At 43.7% G+C, this 19075-nt stretch overlaps 1 protein-coding gene across 1 annotated transcript in view; it reads right to left on the bottom strand.

Moving 5' to 3' along the window:
- Positions 1–7108: 7108 nt before the first annotated feature.
- Positions 7109–19075, bottom strand: part of NFIA (nuclear factor I A) — a 322110-nt gene continuing 310143 nt past the window's right edge. The window contains exons 10-12 of the mRNA XM_017733521.1: positions 18591–18769; positions 15147–15312; positions 7109–7345 (exon numbers count right to left, since the gene is read on the bottom strand). Of these exons, the coding sequence (XP_017589010.1) occupies positions 7131–7345; positions 15147–15312; positions 18591–18769 (560 nt within the window). The 3' untranslated portion in view covers positions 7109–7130. The remainder of the gene's footprint in view (positions 7346–15146; positions 15313–18590; positions 18770–19075) is intronic.

Raw genomic sequence — 19075 nt, 5'->3', positions numbered from 1 at the left:
GAATGGAAAAAAGAAAACTGTTTTTTGGCAGAAGTTCTTCAAGAAGGAGAACATAGGCCATTGTTATTATGAAGACTTTTCAATGAAAACACAGAAAATCATTGCCTTTTAGAGTAATTGTTTAGCTAAAGAAAGGTTACACAGCTTGTAGAGAATTTAGTAAGAAATTAAATCTCTCCAGCTCATTCATCATATTTCTGCATTTGCCAACTCTTCCCACCAGGCCCACACTTACTTCTTCCCTTTCTTCTCCCCCACTGTGGAATAAGTAATGGCCATAAAACCCACAGAAAGGCAGCCTTGCGCACAGGCTTCCTGGTTATTGTGAGGAGGGGGAAAACTCAATAAGTTTAATTGCTTAGTTTGGGAAATTCGTCTATGTCCATTGTAAATAATTCTATGCTGAATCTACTGGAAATAGGATGCTGAGTGCTGGTTTCCAAAAAAGAGTCTGAACTGTTCACCAGAGCCTATGAGGAGGAGGAAGAAAAAGCCCAGGAATAAGGATCTCCCCTGCTGAGGACTAACCCAGGCATTTTGGGACTGATTTGGCTCCAGCCCACTTTGAAGATGCAGCCAGATGATGGTATTGGGAAGTTTTCTGCGAATCTTTACCTTTATAGTGCAATATGTGCTTTTCTTTTTGAGGTGTGCTGTTCTCAGCTCTTTCTAAGAACGGACCTTAGAGTGGAATTCCATAGTCCTGCTCTGTGCAAGTTAAGTGGGCTCTGTGCCCTGAGCTGAACGGGAGGGAAGGGGAGTGACCCTCATTTCTGGTCACCTTTGTGAACCTTGATAGAGTCTGGCACTGCATTTTCTCTCCACACTCTCTCTAGACTCATTTCAGAGCCTCCCTCAAGTTCAAAATGGTATCGCTATGTCCTGGGTGGAAGAAGAAACACAGCACCAACATTCAGGTCATGTGTCAGTACCCTGATGCCACTGGTCCAACAGCAAAACACTTTTTGGACAGAGATCAAAACTTTGAGTGATCATAAGAGGGCTCAGGCCTCCAGGTGTTGGAGTAGAGCAGCCCTCATTTCCCTTTGCCAATATGGGAGCAGAGTGATCCCTCTAACTTCAGCACCTCTAGAAAGTAGCAGTCCCACACCCCAAAACTGTATTTTTATATCTGATCTATGCAAATTTCTCTTCTCTACACACTAGAGACGTTACTCCTTCGTGGAAATGGTGTTCTGAACCTCCCACTACATTTGCTGGACTGGACAAGAGAAAGAAAAGGAGCAGTCAAGTCTCTGCTTAAAAGTGCTTTACAGCTGAAATTGGACACATGTACTGGCTTAGGGAGGTTACTGTATGGAATATGGAATTCTTAGGGGGCTGATTCAAACAAATGCTTCCAAATTGGTGTTCTTCATCTCCATTCACAGTCAGACACAAGCAGTACGTCCAGTCTCGAGGATGAGTGTTCTGATCCTGAGGAGGGACAGTCAACAAGTAGCTCTGACCTGGCTTATAAATAGTTCTGCTCAGAACCCCCAGAATAAAAGGCCTGGTGTTGTTCCTGCAGCCTCTCATGTTCTCTGCCATGTCCCCCACACCCCTCGAGGTGTCCCTGCCCTGCCCCACGTGCGGCGCGAGGCCGTGGCTCAGCACAGTGCCATGAAACGCTGCCCTACCCCTGCCTCCTTGGGGCCAGCAGGTCCTGCCTGTCTGACCAGTGCCATTCCTGGGCTCTGGGAAACGGGAGGAAGGCAGCAGGGTGTGGAGGCAGAAAGGCCAGGCAGCCCATGGTGCTCATTAATAAAGCACACGGCCATGAGCTGTGCCGGGCTCAGCGTCCCCTTGGGAGGGGGCAAAGGGCACAGCACAGTGGCAGCGAGTGGCAGGGATGGAAAATCCCTGTGAAGCCAGGCACACGTTTGATTTGTCCAGAGGAAAATGTGTGCACTGGTTTCTTTCTTCCATAGGGTGGCAATGGAACCTGGGCACAGAGCAGCTCTGTGGTTTCAGCTGCGGGAGCGAAGCACTGGAGGAGCTGCATCAACTTCCCAGTCAAGGTGCTGACTTTGATCTATGGATCCTATACGCTTTTGGGGCCTGCCACCTACGGGGCTGCTTCCCTGCCTCCCCTCCTCCAGCCTGCAGAGGGGCATCACCTGCACCACACTCCTCAGATTCCAGTGTCTGGGCAGCAGCGCCTGGCTGTTCTCACAGAAGGACCCTCTACTCTGGAATTTGCCTCCCCCCCCGGTCTGACAGAGCTCACATCTGCTATCCTACAGGACACAGCATCCAGCTCATTTTTTTTTCTCGTGCCCTTTGTTTTAAAGTGCTGCCAGTGAAAAATTGCAGGTTGCAGTTTGCTCTCTAAAAGGCTTGCGGGGAAGCAAAACAGGCTTTGCCTTGTCTCTGGGAAAGAAAGTAATTGTACAATTAGGTTTGTGTATGCACCTGAGGCACATGGTGGGTTTTTTTTAGAAATAAATAAAAGCCCAAAAAGAGAAAGCTACAAAGATACCACTGTCTAATTTGGGAAAGGCGGAGAGTGGGAGCAGATCTAAAGGAGTTAGCTAAACTTCAGTGATTTCCCCCTAAGTTACTACTGCTCTTTTAAAGAATGTATTTCACAGGGTGCATTTTTGTACCTGCTCCTTATAAAGCTGTTCTGCTGAGCTTGCTGTTTTTCATACCTGTTATTTTGCTGCCTAGATAAGCTTGTTTGACTTTTGGGGTTTTTCTTAGACTTTATTTCAGTGTTCTAGGCAGGTTACAGGCCTTTTGTTTCAGTTGCTTTGTGTTATAAAGGATGAGCTCTAGACAGAGCTCTCTTGTAGTTGGGTGGCTCTAGGGCCCCACCAGGGAAAGTGTAAAAACACAAGACCTTTGCTTATTACCCAGGATCTGACTGTGCTTGGGCACTGTGCAAAGGCAGAACCAGGAAGAGCTTCTACTTCTGTTCTTCTAGAAATAAGTTTTATCTTTTCCTACAGAAAGGCAAGGGAATAAATATTTGGGTTTGTGCTTAACTAAGTTTTAGCAACTACCTGGGATGGATCTGATATAAAGTGTGTTTACATTAGAGAGGGATTTTTCCTGAAAGAGCTGGTCAGGGCTACAGGATTCACTTTCTCATAGGGTAAAGTGGTTGATTCTCTGCCTGGGTGCCTGCAGTGGGAGGCAGTTTCTGTTCCCTGCATCCTCATAACCTCCCTGTGCAGGGCACATGGGCCACTGGCAGGTAGGAGCGATTAGATGGAGCAGGCATGTGTTTCTCAGGAGCTGTTTTTAGCACTCCAAGTACAATTTCCAGGAAGATGCAGGCTAAGTAGGTGGCAAACAGGACTCAGCCTAGTAAACAATGTTTAGTGTGAAGTGGAGCTGCAGCACTCTGAGTACAGCACGCTGATCCCTAAAGGAATTTTGTACCCTAGAGCAAAGCCAGGGCATTAGAGAGCAGCAAACAGCTTTTGGAGTGGTGAGTGGCAAGCCCTGGTCACAGGCTGCTGGTTTAGCATTCCCAGCTGCATGCACTCCCAGCCCATAGCCTGTGTTTCACTAGTAATTTTAGGATAAAAACACCCCAAAATCCAGATCCCTTTATTCACCTTGTTGCTATGGACAGGCTCGTCCCTAATTAATGTGATGGGACTTTCCCATCCCTCTACCACTCTCCGTATTACAAGTCCTTGGCAATATGAGAGACGTATCTATTACTTAGTCATGAGGTGTCCAGACCAACTTGCTTTTGAAACCAGAGTCCCTGTACCCCAGGCATCCTGTATTTCTGATTTGCATATGGAAAAGGCAGTTAAAAAGCTGATGCCCCCATATTGCTTGCGAGTCAAGTAGCAAAAGTAAATGATTTATCAAGCAAAGGTTACAACACCTGTGCCTTTTTGTCAACATATACAGGGGATGCCAAGTCAAGTGTTGCTTCTAATAGCGCAAACAGAAATTTAGATTCAAATAACCCCCAGACAGGACAATTGTGCAGTGAGTGGAGTGGCAAAGTGATGGATGGTGTAAGCAGAGGATGGAGAAACAAATGAACTGAAAAGTTTGGAAACTGCTAAAACCAGGCAAAGCCAACAGCCCTTTGGGGGCTTTTGTTACTGAATCAGAACTACTGACTTAAAGCCGTTTAATTCCCCATCTCTTCTGTCATGGAGTGGTCATCCTGTTACAACCTTTGTTGACACAGGAAGATGGCTTTTTTATAAATATTATATAAATTCTATAAAATTCCTTTAAGGGGTTATATTTGACACAACATGACATAAATCAGAACATAGTGCTCATGGAAACGGCTACTGGTAATTTCTCTAATACCGATTAAGAAAGGTGTGTACAGGGTTTGGTTGTTTAGAAGCAGCCCAGGACAGAATGATCCTTGCCCCAGCCCAGTCATGCTGTTGTACATTTGCCTGGGATTTTATTCCAATGTTCTGTGAATGCCCATGTATGGGAACCTGCTCCTGTGCACAGACTCATTTCTGCAGCATCTGAAGACTAATGATGATGATGTCCAATGTTGCACCAAGCAAATATCAGAGCCACCAAAAAGCTGACGAAAATACTTTCATATGAGTTGTAGCTGGACCATAATTTTAAAAAAGCAGATGTTCAGATACAGCCTTCATTTTTATTTTGTTGTTCCAGCAGTAAAGAGTCGCTTAGCCCTTATATTTAAGCTTAACTTCCAGAAGCTCAGAGTGTTCCCTGCTTCCTCTTGTCTCAGGGAGCTGTGTCCCTGGCAGGTAGTGGTCCTCAGGACCTGTATCTTAGCCTGACTCTGAATGTATTATAAAGATCCTGATGGAAAGGAGCCACCCCAGCTGCTTTTTATAACACAGTCCTATGTGCTTTTACATTTTCATTTTGAAAATATCCTAAGTGGTCGTTCTATACACTAATGCCCTGCAAAAAGAGCACAAAAGCCTGTCTTTGTCTAGAGGAATGCTACATAAATCCCAAATCATTGCAGTTACCACTTTTACCTCACTTCTCTGACTCAAAGCACAGTCATCTTCAGAGTTCTTTCATGAATAAGTAGTGAGTTTGCTGATAAATTATATATTTAGTATCAAGTGGGTTGTGGTGGTGTAATGATGTATAGAAGCAGGGAGATGCAGCTGGAGTCAGAGACTGGAAGTCAGTCTCCTTGCCCACTGCAGCATGTTAGACTTTAATTGAAAGCTGTGCTTGAGTATTGTTTTTCACTGTACAGCATTGTTATTCACTACACTGCATTACAGAGGAGCACTTAAAGTAACGCTAGAGCACTTTAAAATGATTTAAGTCATAAATAAGGAGGATAAAAGTTTACAGTCAACAAACTTATCTGGGAAACTTAGGCTGCAGGATGCAAGTAAGTTTTAAATATTTCTGGAGACTTAATACTGTTGTGTCTTACTACATAATCAATTTACCAACTAGGAGTTTTTCAAGTCTTCTGGAAAAGGTAAGTAGCATTCTCTAAAGGGTTTCAGGTTTCCTGAGCTATGAAGGAAAAGACCAAGTGCTTAAGGACTTTAGCAGTGCACCTTAACATTCCTGTTTCCTGATTTCAGCGTATTTCTGTGTATTCCAGTTGCTTCCAAAACAACTGGAGAAATATGATTTAAATGTGAAGGTGCACGAACACTTGTCGCACACATGAACCCAATAAAGAACAAGGCTGGAAAAGTAGGGTGCAGGCTGAGTTTTGTTAAGGCATGAAAATACCCCCCCAGAATCTGATGGGTTAAACCCCTCTCTGCATTGCTGTTGTACTTTCTGTGACCCTATTTAATGCAGAGAAGGTTTGAGATTCGATATAGTTTAACCTGTGCTGTGCACAGAGCTATAAACTAAAGCCCCTAACAAATTGTACACAAAGAACAGACAGCAAAAAACCACGTTGTGCTCACAGGCAGCTGCTTGCAGCCCTGTAAACTGAAAATCTTTGGGAATGAGTGACCTGTGTTTCAGTGACACTGGAGGTGCTGAAGCCATCACAACGAGGAGTCTGTCTTCATGCACCTACTGTGGCTTGTGACAGCCATTAATCTGCACACTAATTATTCAGAAGCCTATAAACCATTCGAAAGAACTTACAAGAGCTAAGGGTAGTAATGCCCAGTTTGCTAGTTATTTGAATTATTACTTTTTAGTCATTGCAACCAGCTCAAAACAAAATCACAAATATTTTGTGCAGTTGACCTTTAAAAGAATTGCGACGTAGTCAAGCAATCACTTCAAACTATAAACTACAGTTGTCCTAAAGCACTAACTCTGCTCACTTTTTTATACCTTCCCCCCCATGATAACGTGTTATTAAGCCCAGACTCAATTTTTTCAACATCTGGCTCAAATTAGCTGCTAACAAAACTGCCAACAACTATTTTCTTAATCGACCCTGGGAATTTGATACAGCTTGGAAAAAGCACATTTAAATCTCGTCCTTCTCCTAAAGAAACACAAATGTTTACTTGAGCTTCTGATTTGACCATAGCAGGACCATGAATTCAGCTAACCCAGCTTTATAGGCCTGCCTCAACTGGATTTTTTTCTCTCTGTGTAAGGAAACAGATGTGCTCACAATTACAAAATCTCCTGCTCGCTCAAAGCCCACCATGCAAATGACCAACCAGGAATTTGAGTATTTTTTTACATGAAAGTCACTGGAGCAGTCTCCCGTTGTGTCTGGTGGGGGACCACAGGGCACTGTTACCTGATGAGTCTCTCTGAGCTCCTTTTGCATATCGCAGACTGGTTGGGGTTGGGAGAGACACCTTAAAGCTCATCTTGTTTCATGGGCAGGGACCCCTTCCACTATCCCAGGTTGGTCCAAGCCCCGTCCAGCCTGGCCTTGGACACTGCCAGGGATCCAGGGGCAGCCACAACTTCTCTGGGCACCCTGTGCCAGGGCCTCCCCACCCTCTCAGGGAAGGATTTCTCCCTACCATCTAATCTAAACACACCTAATGCAGTGCCTGGGGAGCAGGTTGGAGCCAAAGCCTTTGAAACCCCGGCCCTAGAGCAAACAACTGCGCGCTGGGAGCCAACACCTTAGAAAGCGAGAGAGGCCCTTCCAGTTACGAAAGCAGCGTTATTACCACACAAGCCCAAAAAAAAAAAACCAAACCACAACAGACAAACAAACTGCAAGTGACATTTCACTGTAGTTACTGAGACCATGTGGGTGAAGTGACAGCGGCAGTGCAGCTGCTCCGCAGGGACACGTTAGAGGACACTGGAGGAGGAGAAGAAGAGGCTGCAGGCAAACAGAGAAGTCGAAAGCGGCCCACCTGAGTCTGTTGAGGGATATTTACAAAGCTTGGATCCCGTGGTCCAACACTGACGAATCGGTTTGCGGGGGAGGTGCTGGGTGTCGAGTAGGCTGTGAAGGGAAGGGACACATGCGTTGAGGAAGCGGCACTAGATTGCACACGAACAACACCAAAACACACTGTCTCAGAGCCACCTAAGCAGATGTTTAACATAGAAATGTGCAAACGTTTTAGAGAGCGAAAGTTTGGTTTGAGACACTGGAAAGGTTTGGGCTTAATGGTGGGGGTATCAACACGTAGGGGACTGGGCTGCTGGGAGAGGGGACAGCCACAACGTGGGCGCAGGGGAGGGTGTGCAGCTCTCCAGCCTGAAGGAGAACCATTGCAGGCCTTTCCATGATGGGCTGGAACAGGAGATTCCTGCAGGTCCTGACTGTTTTCACTGGAATGTCTGGTATCTCTATTTTTAACAGAGTTTTGTATAGCAATACCGAAGTGCTCATTAACAGATTCAGACCCTTTATTTCATGCTAATCCAGCATTCTCTCTGGATATAAAGTTTTGGTTTTCATACTGCTGTGGTCTGCACTCTAAAATGTTCACTTGATGTGTTTGACAAACTAGGAAGATCCTTTCGGTAAAAAATTAATGGGTTGCAGTTTCACTGGGGTGGTAAGTGCAATCAGTCTGAAGGCTGAAGCTGCCTTTAAAAACTGGAGTGGCTCCCATAAATGTAAAGCTATTAAATGCAATGCAAGCCAAGAACCCAGATTACTTCCAAACTTGAAGTACTTTAATGATTTTATTGTTGCATTATATTCTCCACTGCAACTGTCCACAATGCCACGTACTTCCACATCCAAAAGCTTTCAATGCATTTTTAGTCTTCTTCTCATTTTAAAACCCTCACACAACCTTCTCCCTTCCTCAGTTTTTTGCATGTTTACATCTAATTTCAAATAACCTACATAGATGCCTTAATACAAAGAGGGCTCCTGTCTATTTTGAATATATTTGTGGGAATGCATTCTGTTGAATAAAATCCCCAGACAACCTAACTATCCAATGAAGAGACAAAAAAACAATAGTAAAAGGAAAGTCACTTGCCAAATTCCAGTCAGGCTAAATATAATGTTGAGGCCTCAACGTTACAGAAGAGTAGAGGGAGTTAAGAGGCAGAGAAGACACTGAGTTGGCTGTGTGGAGGAAACCCTGTTGCCTTTCTGAAGGCAAATGTTTGGTGAAGAGGTATTACACTGGAGAAAACATTAAGACTGTGCCAAATCAGAACAATGCTCCACCTTAGCCATTGTCACCTCTCTTAGAAGCTATAAGCAAATGCAACCAAAACAGGTCACATATTTACTTTCTCCTATTCTTTCCCAGCTCTGATTATTTCCAGTTCAGGGACTTCCTGTAGTTAAGGCCCTGGAGGGATTTCTCACTGATGAATGCCCAATCTGCACTTGGACCCATGTGGATGTTCTGCATCCCATGAAGCCCTTGGGTGAGGAGTTCCCAAGTCTAGGAACATGCAGGACCACATCCTTCCCTTCCCTCTCTGCCCAAGTCTCACAAACATCTTGTGAAGCCTCTTAGTTCTTACAGTTTCATCAGAAAACTTCCCTTTCTCAAGATTCCCTGAAATCTCCTGGATTTTAACAAGGAATTTTTCCCACTTGTTTCTGGTGAGGTGATCTTTCCTCTCCAAGAAGCTAACACATGCAAAAATCATGCAAGGAACACTTCTCCTTCACAGAGTCTTAAAGGAATTTAAGTACACTAATTCGTCTTCCTGAGATAGTTTTGCAAATTGTGGTGAATATTACAAACAGGTACACTGGGTGTTACTCGTACCTGCAACTCAAGGAAGAAATTAACTGAGCAGATCTGGTGAGATGTTCTCCTCACCTTTTTACCATGTTAATTTGGTTAATAATTCAGAGAATCCACACATTTGCAAAGGACATTTCCCTGTTGCTAGTGCCATGTATTAAGATTCTTCTGTGCTGTTCTTGTGGAGGGGTTTTTTTTAACTAACTAATGAACTAATGTTGTGCAAGACTAAGAATTCCTTCTGCAGTGGGGAAAATTAACTTAGAGCTCAAAAATCAAACATCTGTTGTTTGGTTCTCCTGGTGTACTTTTAAGGAAGCAGATTGAGTGGAGAGGCCATTTAATCCCTTAGAGCAGGTAAGTTCCACCCAGAAGGGAAGGAACTCAAGATCTTGTTTACAGTTCCCAGTTGGCAGATACTTTTGCTGTGATATTTGGTAGAAAATCAAAGGGGAACCAGCAGAATGCTGACTTAAATGGCTTCTCTGTTCAAACAAAAATTCGAAAGCATTTGAAAAGTGTGCAATATGCACAGAAGTCCCCTCAAAGCTCGCTGGGTGAGTTGCTATGTATACCTTCCTTCCGCTCCAAACGATGTTTAACTTGCTTTCTGAAAATACTCGGATGTCAGCTTGGTATTTCCTTCAGGTCATATAACTGCCTTGCTGGAGCCAAGGGGGGAAGAGCACCAAAATGACAAATATGCAGAGGATTTACACTGGACTCTCCCAAGGTGCTGTTCCCTCTTTGCTGTAAAATGTCCCGGGATGTTTGCGGATTGTTAGGGGCCATTTTGGCTCGGAATATTAAGCTGATGTGGAACACACATTCCCCTGTTAGGGGGAAATTTGTTTCAGTAAAAGAGAGAAGTACTGAGTGTTGCTTAGACCACGATCAACTTCCAGCTGCATCTTACTGTCTTCAGATAAATACCCTTGTTTGACATGGAAGTGGGATCCTGGAAGTCTGATCCCTAGACTTCGCTCCAAAATTAGGATGGGGCAAACTGTCTCACTGGATAAAGTTGGGTCACATTGTATTATAGCATACATATAAGCTAAGCTTATGCTGGGGTCTTCAAACTCCAGTCTGGGAAAAGCCAAAGCATGGAAAGGAACAAGGAACAGCAGCCAGGTCTCTTAGGCAGATCTTCTCCAGATCTTATCAGCTTTGCTCCATGGGAATTTTTCAGACCTACTCGAGGTTACATCAGCTGATAGCTGTCCCGTTGGGCATGAACAGAACCAGCTTCCTGCCCAGCCTGCTCTTTCTGCTACTGGGATTCACTAAGGATTGTCTGCAACATCATAGCCCACAGCCAAGGAAATGAATGTGATGCCACAAATTTGGTATGATGCTTCACTTCAGGAACAAGCAAAACAGGGGCTGGCAGAGAAAGAACATTTGCTCACACAGACAGCTTTGATATTCAGCCAAAATGGCAAGAAATTGTATGAAAGACAAGACAAACAAACAGTTTTGGGGATGCTGTGTGTTTTAAAGTTGCCTGCAGTAGGGAAATGTTACTTTTAAATATACTTTCCTGAAATAATTGCTATTAAGAGCAGGAGTGTGTAATTTATCATGGTTCTGGATTAAGAGGATAAACTTCTGTTTGGGAAAGATGATTTGGGTGAGTGATGACCTAATGTACCTCTTGGTCTCCCTTTTACAGACCAAGATGACAGATGTGTTTGATGTGAAGAGTTGTCCTGTTTCTCATGCCATAGCAAGAGGATTAACTGGAAGAATGTGGTGCAGTAGAACGATTCCTACTGCAGTGCATTCTGCAGCTGAGAATCTGAGCAGGAACTGCAAATTTTAGCAAATTGAATGATAGAATCAACCCTCTTTTTTATGGATGGGGAAAGGAGCGAACAGAAAGCTCAAACTTGCCCAGAAGATGCTCAGTCAATGCATAGCAGAGGAAGGGAGAGAAAGCCAATCTGATTGCAGGATCACGGAAATGTTTAGGTTGGAAAAGACCTTTAAGATCATTGAGTCCAACTCCTACCCCAGCACTGCCAAGGCCACTACTAACCCATGTCCCCGGGTGGCACATCCACATGGCTTTTAAATCCCTCCAGGGATGGGGACTCCACCACTGCCCCTGCTCCAGTGCTTGACCACTATTTCTGTGAAGAAATTTTTACCAATATCCAACCTAAACCTCCCCTGGTGTGACTTGAGGCCGTTCCCTCTCCTCCTGCCCCTGTTCCCTGCCAGCAGAGCCTGACCCCCCCGGCTGCCCCCTCCTGTCAGGGAGTTGTGCAGAGCCACAAGGTCCCCCCTGAGCCTCCTTTGCTCCAGGCTGAGCCCCTTTCCAGCTCCCTCAGCTGCTCCTTGGTGCTCCAGACCCTTCCCAGCTCCATTCCCTTCCCTGGACACGCTCCAGAGCACTTCAATGTTTTTCTGCTGGATTCGAGGTGTGGCCTCAGCAGTGCCCAGCACAGGGGACAGTCACAGTCCTGGTCCTGAGGCCACACCAGTGCTGATCTAGGCCAGGTGACATTGGCCTTCTTGGCCACCTGGGCATACCTGGGCTCATGTTCAGCTGCTGCTGACCAGCATCCTCAAGTCCTTTTCCATCTTTCCAGCCCCTCTGTCCCAAGCCTGGAGAGTTCCATGGGGTTGTTGTAACCCAAGGGCAGGAGCCGACACTTGGCTTTATGAATCCTGTACTACAGCCACAAGATCATTCTTCTCATCCTGACACAAAGGCCATTTAACAAGAAAGCTCCTTTGTTGAAAGGGACATTAACCAGTAATGAGTTCGTTAAAGTTGTTAAGAGTTGTGAATCTCAGAAAATAACACTTTGTTTAAAAAAGCTGTTTAAAAGTCAGGGTGTACACGATGGCAGTATCTTAGACTTTGCTCTGGAATGATTCAATTATGATAGTGATAAAGCCAACGAGAACGTAGTGGAGGTGGTGTTTGCTTTGGGCAGTGAGATATTAAACCCCAAAACTGCCAAGTTCAAGAAAATATTGTGTTATGCTTGTAATGGGTTACCAACCAAACAAAATCAAGAAGAGATCTGAGATAAGATAATGTTGGGACTGCTTCTGATATCAAAGATGTGTTCTATTGAAAAAGCTTTCTGTGGAGGAAAAATGAACCTCCCCAAACCTTGTGAATCCCATTTCCATTTTGTCATCTGACTGAGGAAAATGCTGGCTTTCCAAAGGGATAGGATTCGCAGCTGAAATTGTCAGCTCCCAGAGCATGCCTGGCCACCCAGTAGCGGCAAATCCCCAGTGTGCATCTCCAGGGGCTCTTCCTTCCTTGGACAGCACTAATGTTCATGTTTTGGTTAATGTCACAGCTGGAGAGTTTCACTATTGCTCTGAGAATCATTAACCACCTTGTTGTGATTTTTAGCTCTCGTTCCCAGGAGGCCATGCTGTATTGAACAGCTGCTCCTGGCTCCTGCACCCCTCAGGAGGGCCATATTCCAATTTTTGGTTGGGCCGTGACTGCATTTTGTTTCTGCTGAGGGCTTTCTCCTAGACCAAAAAAGGGAAGGAGAACGCAGCAAATGCCAATCCCTTTCACACCATTTCCTTGGGGGGGGGTGTTCATTCTCTTCCACATGGCTAAGGAGACAGTCTGGCCAAAATTTAGCATCGCTCTTGCCTTTGTTGCATAAGTGACTTTCCAATATCCTCAAGCTCTGCAGGGCAGTCAGCCATAGCCCGGCGACACTCCCAGAACCGGTGCGCTCCAGCAGCTCGTAACCATGGAAAACACCTTTTTGTGCGGCTTTTATGGAACTCTGGTGAATCTGCACTCGCTATTTGAAGGCTAATATTTAGTTAAGGAAAAAATAAACACGGAGGGAAATGGAGGGTTGGTCCTGATTGACACACTGAATGAAGCCCAGTGGGTCCTCCTGGCAAACCCTGGCTGCGACGCCTGAAACTTCAGTTTGCTTTGCTCTTTATGTAGCCAATACTTCCACTGGCTTTGGTTTATATGTCATACTTTTTCTTAGAAAATATTTCCTATAATCTACTTTTCTGTAAAATTTGTCCCTAAATTAAATTATATGCTTCTTTACAACTCGAGTCACTGTTATTCAAACCCCTCACCAAAAGGAAGATGCGTGCCTGAGTACGTACAGAACTATATGTTTAGACATCAGCGTGGCTAATTAACAAACAGTAATTATTTTCCTAATCTTTTGTTTAAATACCATTAACTGGCTGCTCTTGAGAAAACCTCCATTCCCAATTAACGTGGCAGCTGTCTGCTGAACACAGAGCCCAGTGACCAGCCCCAAGCTGACACCGATGGATGTCCTGCTCCCTTCAGAGGAGAAATGCCCATTTTTCTGCCAGCTGAGAATACGGCCAGACACACTCTGAGCTTGTTTACACAATCACAGTATCATAAAAATTAAGATTACTGCTAAAATGTTGTTGGGAATCTTTTTCTTTTTGACACCAGACACTGCCAGTAAACTGAGTCACAACCGTAATGACAAGTACACACTGACCTAGTTTTGTTTTTCCTGGTTCTGAAGACAAGGAAATAGTAAGGCATTGCTGACTGTGTTCAGTGATAACTATGACTAAACATTAACCTTTTAGATCCCACCGCTGAATCTTATTGATAGGACTTGAAAGTCCCCTCAAAAAGTTCTGATAGCACCAGTGTTGGTCTAAGGTCAGAAAGAGGAGCGGAGGGGACGGAATGAATCAACTTCTTCACTCAACAAAAATCTGCTGATCAATTCGTGAAGTCCTGATTCGAGAACATCGCGTTCACAATCTTACCAGACTGTCTCATACTAAAACCCATTTCAATTTCCAAGCGAGCCAGAGCATCTTGCTGAGTTTGCAGTTGATGCACTATCGTGTAGCAGAAGGCAATGAAAACCTCTGAGGAACTACCAGATTTTAAAAATGCCCCCTGGAACCTGTGCAAGTCTCCTGAACAGTATATAAAGCTTTAAAAACCTAGGCTTCACTTGGTCTGAAGAGTGAGTACCTCTTTGCACATCAAGCAGTGGTTGCATATAGCATTTAAATAATAAGCTTGAAAAGCACACAAAGGGATTTGCTCTTTCGATTAGATTGATTTTTGTTTGTGGATGTTATTTGGACTCCCTTCACTGTGGAACAAGTCCCCTACAGTTGCCATTAAAGCACTGAAAGCTTCCCTTTTGTTTTTAAATGTCAGTTTGAGCATAGCTTCATTAAATCATTTCACAATTAACTCCCTGTACGTCCAGACTTTTTTTAAAGCATCGGACACAGCTGAATTGCATTTGTTTCCCAGAAGAGTGACTCCAAAGTGGTATCCCCAAGTGTGTATCCAGGAATTCATATATTTGACTTGTGGCTACACAAAATGCATATGGGAGCCGCGTGGGTGGTGGGAGAGGATTAGAGCTCTCTCCCTGGCCCTAAGACATACCAAAACTTCTTGCCTAAAATCCAAGGCGTAAGGGAAAGATGTCTGGGTTAATCTAGGCAGATTTATTCCCAAAAGAACGATAATTGAAGTAACCTGGAAAGGGTTGTGAGTTTATCCCAGTGTGATGAGCAGCTGTGTTTTCAAGGAGATTGCCTGACTTCCATGTGGGGTCTATCCTCTAAAGCCTGACTTGAGATACCAGCTTATCACAGAACCATGGAATGGTCTGGGTTGCAAGGGACCTTGAAGATCACCCAGTCCCAGCCCCTCTGCCATGGGCAGGGACACCTTCCACTAGATCAGGTTGCTCAGAGCCCCATCCAGCCTGGCCTTGAACACTTCCAGGGATGGGATGTCCTCCTGAGTCCTCCTGGCAGCAAACAAGATCCCAAAGGTCCAAGCTCTGTGTCACAGCTGAGCCACCGGCCTCGATTTCCCACACACGTGGCTATGTGAAATAGCAACCAAGTCAAAAATAAAACTGCAACCTTAAGCTAAGGCTTTCCCTGCTAACACAGGAGCAGCTCAGAATTTTGTCCATCATGGAGAGCAGAGAGCTCTCCCGCTTCCCAAGATGAGTCCAGTCCTCATCCCTGCACAGCCGAGTGCCGGCGGTGCCGGTAGCCCTTGGATCCCGCTGCGTCTATACTTACTTGGAGAAGTGGGAGAGGTGGCCCCTCCTTCTGTTGATGTGGTTGGAGGTTTTGTGTCTGGCACTGGCAGAGGCACAGGCCTAGCCATTGGTGGCGGAGGTGGTGGTGGCAACATTGGGGTAGGAAGGAATGGATTGTGCACCTTGTGGCTGCTACTACCATTGGGCTGCCGAAAAACAAGCAAACAGACAAAAATTATACTAAAAATCAGCTATTAGGAACCTCCAGTAACAACAATCTAGTTGAAAACGATGTGCAATACATTTACAATTACTTGAGAGGTGGCAAAGAAATTTGCTGGCTCAAATTCTCCATGGACTTCAAGAAACTGTCTCAAACTCTGTGAACCTCGTGAAACTACGGAAATTCTGGCTTTTAAACACTTGTCCTATGAGCAGCTTGTCTGAACTGTCCTGGATTAAATCCTACTCCTCTTTACATTTCCGGCAGCACTAAGCCATGCTCAGTGAGAGGTGAAGCAGTGTTTTTGACCCCTAAAAGCCTCCAGTTTCGTGCCTCTGTTATACCCTCAGGATATCAGTGCCTAGGACTTGAGTGTAAATTTCTTAAAGATACTGCTCATTAAGAGAAAAAACAAGCGTTTTTGGTGGTCTTAAAAATCATGCTGATATCTTATTACAGGAAAATGAATGAGTGTATATTAAAATAACTGCTCTCCCACATCCCTTTTGAGTTAGCAATAGTGTAGCTCTTGGTTTAGCTGCCATTAGGATCATCTGGAGAAATGAGTGAACTTAGAACAGCTTCATTTTTACACACTGAGAGAAAAAACCACACGCCCTAGCCATTGGTGGCGGAGGTGGTGGTGGCAACATTGCGGTAGGAAGGAATGGATTGTGCACCTTGCCTTGGCTGCTACCATTGGGCTGCCGAAAAACAAGCAAACAGACAAAAATTATACTAAAAATCAGCTATTAGGAACCTCCAGTAACAACAATCTAGTTGAAAACGATGTGCAATACATTTACAATTACTTGAGAGGTGGCAAAGAAATTTGCTGGCTCAAATTCTCCATGGACTTCAAGAAACTGTCTCAAACTCTGTGAACCTCGTGAAACTACGGAAATTCTGGCTTTTAAACACTTGTCCTATGAGCAGCTTGTCTGAACTGTCCTGGATTAAATCCTACTCCTCTTTACATTTCCGGCAGCACTAAGCCATGCTCAGTGAGAGGTGAAGCAGTGTTTTTGACCCCTAAAAGCCTCCAGTTTCGTGCCTCTGTTATACCCTCAGGATATCAGTGCCTAGGACTTGAGTGTAAATTTCTTAAAGATACTGCTCATTAAGAGAAAAAACAAGCGTTTTTGGTGGTCTTAAAAATCATGCTGATATCTTATTACAGGAAAATGAATGAGTGTATATTAAAATAACTGCTCTCCCACATCCCTTTTGAGTTAGCAATAGTGTAGCTCTTGGTTTAGCTGCCATTAGGATCATCTGGAGAAATGAGTGAACTTAGAACAGCTTCATTTTTACACACTGAGAGAAAAAACCACCCTCCCTTCAGTCTGGGATGTGGTCAGTCACAGGCTGAAGGGGATCAGCTATATGAGTGTGGTCTTTCAATTAATCACCAGAAAAATGTGTCCATAAGTAAAAGTGTTTTCAAGTATCACAAAAACAGGAATCAGGCTTAGAAAAACATGCCAACCCTCCCTCCAGCTTATTAAGTTTGCATTTTAAATGTAACCCAGCCTGGACACTTGAAAACCATACAGATAGATGCCAAATACCATTATAAAGAGAAAGTAGGGCAGGCTGTGAATCAGGTGTTCCTTTTAGTGACAAAAATGATGAGATCATTTTCGACAGCACTCTACAAATTGATCTCACTGCAGTTCTTCTGGCACTGAACATTGCCTTTTCCATTGATGATAAAAGCTCAGCTTTAAACACAGATCCATATTCTAAGTACTGCTAAAGAAAATAATATTTTAATTCCTGTTAGGGTTTCCATTAGCCTGAATTGCTGGGGACAAAATACTCATCCTGGCAAAACACTTGGGACTTTATTTTCATTTCACCTGCTTTGGCACTGACAAAGGGCCTTAAAGTCGTGGAGGTGCAAATCACACTTGTGCTAGAGCAAAAGTGGTTCAGGGGATAAATAAGACTCAAGTTCATCTGCATTTTACTTTACAGCATTCCCACAGACTTCAAAGACTGCAGTTACTAGAGTTTGCAGCAAGAAGCAATCCTTCAGGGATATTTGTTTTTCCAACATCCAGCACCTTTAATAAACTAATATATTACTGACATCTCTCAAACACTATCTTGTCTCCCAATTAGGTCCCTTTCCTGCCAAGAAGACCCCCGCTGCCTGTTCATTGTGAGTGTGCTAACAGTTCATAATGCTGAATGGTTTGGGATAAATTAAGCAAATGAATACTCAAGGAAAAAGAAAAGCACTGTATTGATTTGTTGTCTAGACATAAATGTATCTGCTAACATATTGCAGACATTATTCAAAGCCAGGACTGGCTGGAATAAGTAGAGTCAGTTTTTCTGCTGGGGAAAGGAAAACACTGGGAACAATACAGCTTATTAAATAAGTGTAATAAATTGGATTCTAATAATTAAACTAATTCTCATTAACACTTTCAGCCCTATGTATGTCAGGAGAGAAGCAGTAATTTTGCGAGTTATTACTTCATTGGCTGGAAAAAGTTACATGCATTACATTTCATGAAATATTCAGAGCATTATTTTAGATTTGATTTACATAAAATTTATAATTTCTGTATTCGTCCAGAATGCTATTTCAATAATAGCAAGATGATTCACTTTATTTGATTAAAAAAAAAAGAAAATGGTTATTTGAAGCTTTGGAACTCTGCTTAATTTTTCATAGAGATAAGGGGAAAAGATAACTGCTTACAGAAATAACAAACCATAATAAACTGTACTTTTAACATCTTGAGTTCAAGTACTGGTCAACTTGATCTAAAGTGCTATAAGGCAGTATTTTTTTTTTTTAATGAACTTAGCTGATCTGAAACATCTGTTTCTCACCCTCCCTTTTCCTGCTCCTCCCCCCCCCCACTCTCCCCTGAACTTCAAAAATAATTAATAAAAATTATTCTGCCTTTGTATTTTGTTAACCCTGGTTCCACAAGGGTTACAACACATGCAGCAAAGTCGTTTGTGGGGGGACCCAGCAGGTCACTGAAGCACCAGCTTCTCTGACAGTTTAAGCTACTTTCACCACAATGTGGTTGAGCGGTTTTTTGGGGAGGTCTCTTGTTGTTTTTTAAAATACTTTTGCAGCACAGCATTATTATTTTTCTGTTTTCCTCCCTTCCAGCAGCTATCCCAGGTGTGCTCCTGCAGGCGACATGCTGTTAAAATAACCCCGTCAATAACCCCGTGGTTAATTTTTACATAGGACAAACACTTCTGAAGAAAGAAAAACGGCTTCCTTACATTTAGGAACCCCACCTGTCCAGCCTGCTGACCAGCGTCGGGGCAGACAAGTTGGACAAACTCTTTCAGAGTCTCCTGAGGATGATAGCGGATTGCTGGGTGTGAGAAGTATGGCCCAGGCTGTTGAATAATGGGTGATGTTGGAAAATGAAGAGTCGATGGTGTTGCATGTGGACTTGCTATAGGAAAGAAAACAAAGACGTTATATAGAGTTTTGCCTCTGGAAAATAAAACAGTTTAAATCTATTGTAGTTTTAAGTATCTTTTTTTTTTTGGTTTGGTTTGAAATGTACAGTATTGTTTATACATCAAGTAATATATTAGACCACATTGTGTCCTACACTCACTTCATCTAGATCCTGGAAGCAAACAGAGCCAGACATTTTGAAGGATTTTCTGTGTTTTTAGTGGACACGTATAAAGGAATCAGCAGTCCTTTGTGAGAGTGAAAACTATTCATGACCTTAAGAGCAGCCCTCATCAAT

The sequence above is a fragment of the Corvus brachyrhynchos genome, unplaced genomic scaffold (assembly GCF_000691975.1).
Source record: "Corvus brachyrhynchos isolate BGI_N302 unplaced genomic scaffold, ASM69197v1 scaffold34, whole genome shotgun sequence".
Classification (NCBI taxonomy): domain Eukaryota; kingdom Metazoa; phylum Chordata; class Aves; order Passeriformes; family Corvidae; genus Corvus; species Corvus brachyrhynchos.
This window is presented reverse-complemented; position numbering and strand designations above follow the sequence as displayed.